This window comes from Crocodylus porosus, unplaced genomic scaffold (assembly GCF_001723895.1).
Source record: "Crocodylus porosus isolate Cpor-Errol unplaced genomic scaffold, CroPor_comp1, whole genome shotgun sequence".
Taxonomy (NCBI): domain Eukaryota; kingdom Metazoa; phylum Chordata; order Crocodylia; family Crocodylidae; genus Crocodylus; species Crocodylus porosus.
The window spans coordinates 15466369-15472840 of NW_017728951.1; the positions used below are offsets into that span (position 1 = coordinate 15466369).

The 6472-nt window shown below is 44.0% G+C and overlaps 1 protein-coding gene across 1 annotated transcript in view; it reads right to left on the reverse strand.

The window, feature by feature from the left end:
* The window catches only part of LOC109323880 (inactive pancreatic lipase-related protein 1-like), an 18834-nt gene extending 12871 nt beyond the window's left edge, over window positions 1-5963 (reverse strand). The window contains exons 1-5 of the mRNA XM_019555540.1: window positions 5915-5963; window positions 4741-4895; window positions 3789-3914; window positions 2058-2192; window positions 528-636 (exon numbers count right to left, since the gene is read on the reverse strand). Of these exons, the coding sequence (XP_019411085.1) occupies window positions 528-636; window positions 2058-2192; window positions 3789-3914; window positions 4741-4895; window positions 5915-5963 (574 nt within the window). The remainder of the gene's footprint in view (window positions 1-527; window positions 637-2057; window positions 2193-3788; window positions 3915-4740; window positions 4896-5914) is intronic.
* Between the last annotated feature and the right edge of the window lie 509 nt (window positions 5964-6472).

A 6472-nucleotide genomic window follows, 5' to 3' on the forward strand; every position in this document is an offset into this window, starting at 1 on the left:
GGGGAACGAGCCCAACTCGGCTGACTCTCTGCCCCACCCTGCCGGATTGAAGCGCCCCCTGTTGGATCGCAGCTCTGGGGTGGGGAACTGAGCCCAGGCTCAGTCCCCTTCCCTTGCACTGTTATTGACTTCTGGCAGCAGGAGGTGGGGAGAGCCAGGGCTGCACTCCTGGCTGGTGCGGCGAGCACAGCCCTGGTTCTCCCCTGTCTCTCACTGCTGGCTTGGAAACTTGAAACATTTTGAAACTTTTTGGCTAGCCTCATTTCGTTTTGAGGCCATTTCGAAGCCCTTCATTTCAATTCAATCTCACTGTTTTGAGCTCGAAATTAGTTGAAACAGTGTCGAATCAAAACAACCAGTGAAATTTTGCACAGCCCTAGATAGATGGATAGATATGCATAGGCACCCATGTACACATGCTAGCCAGCTCCAACAAGCACCTACAGGCAGGTTCTGTAAATTATGAGGTAATAGTAGGATTTAGCAGTTTTTTCTAGTATCGATGGAGCTAGAATTCATTAACTTACCAGTTATTCTTGCTATGCCTGGCCGCCGCCTCCCTGCCTCTCCTGCAACGTGAGCTCCAAGGCTATGGCCGATGATATGGACCTTGGAAGGGGAGTACTGGTATCTTTCCTGATAAAAACAATGTTTAAAAGTCATAATTTTTATTGTCAATGATGTTAGGCATGGACAGAGGCTATGACTAACTGAGGGCCAAATTCTGCTGCTTGAGAAATATGTGGAGCAGAGCTGAGGTTCCCGGAACGTAAAGAAGGGCAGAAGCAACAGGGTCGTTCCATAGGCGCTGCTGAAGCCTCAGACCATTGACAGCTTCCATAACTGCTGTGCACATGTGAAATTGTAGCACTGGGCCCATATATTCATAGATCCACCAGCTGGGCTGCTTGCTCCTTCTTCCTTGGCAGGTAAGTGTACTTGGGGTTTTACACCTGGGCTTTTTAAGACGTCAGTGCTCTTCAAAGGTCTCATTCTGCACTGTTCTGAACCCTGTGCTGGCACTAATACCAATGCAAACACTACTATTCTAATTTGCATTTTATACCTGCTTTGCAGGCCTGTAAATAGCACAGGCTGAATGGCAGTAGAAAAGCAGGCCCTTGTTTTTCTTATACTGGTCGTAGAAAAAACAGTTTAGAAAAATAAAAAATTGAGACTGGTCTTCTCCCCCAAAATGTTGTTAATTTCTGGACTAAGTTTTTTAAAGTCCAGCGATCTAGGGACAGAGCGGGACATTTTCAAATGTAAAAATAGCACTGAGGTACATAATTCTCAGTAATTTTGCTTTGAAAATGTCCCTGAATCTTCATGTAGTGTAAAAATGGTGATGAATATTAGCAAGTCTCTAGCAATTTGTGTTAGATGAGGATCTGGCCCTTCAGTCTGGGCTAGATCTCCAGAGGAACCTAGACAAGGTTTAAGCATTTAACTGCCACTTTAGACACCTAAATCCAAAATTTGGATTCTCTGAACCTCTCCTTGGTTGCTGCCTAATTTTGTATGTACCTGTAGCCCATGTAGAGATGTCTTGACAGTGATGATCAATTTAGCACCCATTTGGTGGGTTTAACCAACTAGGAGTTGCTCTACTTATCTTACCCACGGGACTCAAGCTGGTAGAGTGTTATGTCCTGTGTTGTATCAGGGTTGACAGTAGTTTTAGCAAGAGTTAGATTACAGATTTGTTTAGGATGGTTTGGATAGGGATGATCCTGCCTTATGCAGGTGGTTGGACTAGGCTCCATACAACAGCTCGGTTGTACAAAAGTACTTATATGCAGACTGAAAATACTCAACTCTAGTAAGGGGCTGGCAGAAACTTTATAAGCAGGGAGCCCAACACTTTCTATTGTAAAAGAACTCGAACACTTCTGTTGTTTGCAGCAGAACTTTAAAATTTGCCCGCATGATAAAATGTTGTCGGGGAGGTGTCTTTTGCTGGCTGTGTAAATTCCCATTCAGATTGTGTACTCTGATCACATTATTTTCATCAATATTATGCTGTTTTGTGTGCCTAAAAGAAGAAGATCTCTTACCATGAGGACATCTATAAAATAGGCAATTTCAGCACCCACAACACGGACGTTGTTTGATGCCTGGGTATACTGGCATCTTGAACTACTCTTCCAGTCTATGCAGATGCAGTTTACATCTTCCACTTGAAACATCCTCTGGTGAAAATACGTATTTGCAAAAAAAAAAGAAAAAAAGAAAAAAGCAAGTTGCATTAAGGAGGGATCAAGACATTATTTAAGCAACATACCCAAGCTTATCAATGGCATATTCGTTCCTTTTAATTTTTTTCCAAATACAGCACCTATATATACTAAACCATGTCCTGATGATGCAAAAAACAGCGGTGGCCAACCCGCAGCACACATGCCACAAGTGAAACAGGGAGCCTGCGTGTGCGGCGCTTGGCAGATCAAGGAGGGAACAAAGAGCACAGCAGCAGACAGGGCAGGAACCAGAAAGCAGAGCAGCAGATCAGGTGCCCACAGGAGGATCCAAGGACTTAATGGGAGAAATCACACTAAACCCTAACTAGTGTAGTATAAAATGCACTTAAAAATTAGTAAGTAATAAATACATTTTCCCAGGTAATAAATACATTTTCAGATCAAAGATGGACTGGGTTTAAAGAACAGGGCTCAAGCCTTCTTGGGAATTAGTGCCAACTTGAGGCAAAATCTACCCAGTTTGCACCTGGCAGCGTAAGCCATTCTGGTTGCTCACTCACAGAATTTGTTTTTTTGTATAAATGTTAAAAGAAGGTACCTTTCTGGAGATGGGTAAAAATGTGTCAAGGAGATGTTACGGTTTAATGATTGAAGCCATAAGGGAGGATGGGCCTGTTCCTGAGCAGACCAGCTCCTCAGAGGGTTGCTAACTCTGTTTTGAATCTGTTCCAGGAGGTTTCCAGAGCGCCAGCGTGGCAGCGACACACCAGGCAAACGTGCCCGCGTGCTTGTGTGCATCAGGTACGGATGACAGCGCGGAGACTTTACAGCAGGAAGGCAAAGGCACATTACTATTACATTTTAAAAACCCACCGGACCACTGTACAAATTGGATTCAACATTTGATGTTTATTTCAATGAATGCCCTATCACTGATCTCCCGGGTGAGTCTCAGCAGTATCCTGGAGATTTAGATCTAATTCTGGAGACTCCCGTCCAGGGCAATCCTGGAGGGTTGACAACCCTAGCTTTTCATTGCCACTACCCAATTTTTTGTGTCATGGCAGTCTTACCCCATTACGGTGGACTGCCTGCCCTCACAGGCATGTGCCTTACCAGGGGAGCCTCTCTCTTTATCAGCAGGTGTGGGGTGATGCAGCAGACATGAGTATAGCTGCTTAATAAATTGTAGGATCACCTCAGTTTCCAAGCAGTGTCTTACTTGAGCTGTTTTGTTTTTAGTTTTTTTGAGGTTATTTTTATTGTTTTTTGGAGGCAGGGATTGTACATCAGGGAAACAAAAGAGTGACTGGACGAACTTCTGTTACCATTTACTTGTCTAAACCCATTGACTTCAACAAGGAGGATACTTTGGCCCTTTTTGCCTATTAGTTTTCTTAGAGATGTAGAGCCAGGATTGAACAGATTTTAGCGGAGCAACATTTTATGTCATTCTTTTCTAGAGGAAGAAGTAAAAGCTTCTTGTCAGCACAGATAGCATGAGGTACATTGGTTAGAAATAGAAAAAAATATGTAATTTTGAGGAATGCATTTATAAATGTGACCTAAATATCTGTAGTACCATACCCTGCACATGTCTGACAGCCAAGTTTCTTCTCCTTGGTCTATAAATCCATGCGTAATAAAGCGGGTTATCTTGCTCGCGTTGAAATTTGAGTAGTCAATAGTTGTTGGATCGGTTGCAGTGATCTCCTGTTGTAGATAATACAATTGTAAATGTTTAAATCCGAGTAACTCTGCAGATTAGAAAGCATTGCTGTTGCTACTTAAGGCCAGCTTTTACGATCAGTAAGAGCCCTGCTAAATCTTCAAATGAAAGCTGGATAGAAACCAACTACAAATTACATGTTTTCAAGCAGTAACCTTATAGCTGGTTGGCTCTTTTTATAGTTGGATGGACGTTTTTATGGTGTGGTAATGACTTTACAAGTATGGCCGGTCGAAATTTATTGCACGATTAACTAGTTAATTGGAGGGGCTTATCATATGCATTTACTGATGTGTATGTGAAGACAAGCTCATGACTCATGGCTTGCAGGGTTCACACCTGGGGGAAATTCTGTCTCCATTCCTGTCAATGTGAATTTTGCTATTGACTTTGGCTATTGCTATTGCCAGAGCCACGATTTCAGCCTCTGCTTAGGAAGTGCTTCCCTCTGCTTATCAAATGCCCTCTAATACTGCATATTTCCTTAACATTTATCAATGGACATAAAGGAGAAAGCGACTCATGGTCTGCTTTAGGGAAGCCATTTGGTTGGCACAGGGCTGGTGAGGTCTTCAAAAAATCACTTATTGCAGCCACAGGTGAGAATTTCTGCTCCGTGAGACTTACTGAACCTCATAGGAAACTAGACAGGAACTTTCTGAGAAGCTGGTGAAGGTTGCTGCCTGAATATTTTAGAGACCTGGCCCTCTCTATCCTTAGCAGTCCTAGGAGTGCTAACAGCCGATAAGTCTGTGTTTGTGTTTTGTATGTATACAACTCTTGTAATACTTAAACAGCAACAGGTCTTACTTGATAGTAATTAGGATTGATTTTAGTGTAGAGAAGGAAGCGGGCGTTTATCCTTTCCGGACTCCAGGGTAACTTCGCAATTGGCCTTTCTATAGTTCCAGCCCATGGTATATCATCTGAGAAGCAGCCAAGCCTGTCGAAGCAAACTTGCTCTCCTGTAGTGCACAGATCAGATCGTTTGGGTGTGAATGAACAAAGGTGAGGTCTCAGTCGGTCCAAGACCACCCCTCTCCCAAAGCACTTGTTGTGCTTCCAACTTTGCAACCTGAAGACTGATGGTCATTCCCTTTCGTGAAACCCCCTCCCTGACCGCTACCAATCCTAGCAGGAACAAAGAGAGGGCTGCGCCCTCAACGCATTTGGGGTCAGGAAGGAATTTTAGCCCATGGTCAGACTGGTGCAGATTTTGGGGGGTTTGCCTTCCTCTGTAGTGGGGGGGGGGGGGTAGCCCCCTTCCTTGGATCTCCTGAGCTTATTTTAACAACCTTTGCAGCGACAGGACATTGGCTGCCATGGCCCTTCCACTTTACTTGTGGCTGCTTAGGGTGCTATGTCTTGTGGTTGTATCAGGGTTAACTGTGTAGTTTCACTAGTAGGTTAGGCAATGGATCTGTATAGGATGGTTTGCATAGGGATGATCCTACCTCCATCAGGGGTTAGACTAGATGACCCCTGGAGGTCCCTTCCAGCCCTACTTTTCTATGATTTTTTGATTTCTATACAGACCCACAGAGCAGGGAAGACCTGTTATAGAGTGGGAATTATGCTGCATCTCTTGCAAAAGTGTGCTTCAAAGACTCTCTCCTTTGGCCCCTGCACTGCATTTTTCTCTGGACAGCCGGAGCATCCTGGCCCTAACTGACTACCACATGCATCCAGCCCTGGCCCCGATAGACAAGAAAGACCTAAGGCTCAGTGAGGCTTTCCCCTAATATAGTGACCCGATTGAAAAGACAAAACCAATAAAGCTGTGGTGAGGAAGCAAATTCCCCCAAATTCCTCCCTCGGAGCTCCACATGCGGTAGCAAACCATACTGCCTGTGTTTCCTATACATGAAATGCAAGCAATATAACCATAGTCGTTTGGCATAGAACTGTCGCTGTATAGAATTAAAACCCTTGCAAAATAAACCAGAAGAGAAAATCCTGCATTGAAATAAATCTTCTGTCTTACCTTTCACTGCACCCAGCAGAAAAAGCACAGTGGTCCAAATTTTGAGCATCTGGAAGAATCAACAAAGAAACAATAAGACTTGCTTGCTTTGGAGAGCTTTGTGTCCTTTTATTTTTCTTGTGATCATTCTGCAACTTTACCGGACTGGGCATTTCTACACTGCAGTCCAAAGCTGTGGTGACTATTCATAGATTTAAATTAACTCACTTGGATGCCAAGAGCAGCTGTGGCGGTATGGGGCTTAGCGTGAGCTGCAAAACTGACCCAGCGACCAGGGTCAATTCTTGAACAGTCGGTCTGTACTGAGCTCCATGCTGCTATGGCTGTAATAGCACCGGGCAACCCGGCTAATTTAAATCCAGCTTGGGTAAGTCCACTGAAGCTTCACTCTCATCTTTGAACAGCAGTGTAGACATACCCCCACCCCTGCTTCAGCAGCAGCTATTATGGGACAAGCTATACAAAGAAAAACTCATGGTGCAATACTCTACCTTGAGCAGCTGTGCACTGCTAAACAAACTTTGCCTGTTCTTATATAACACAAATTATCCTTGAAAA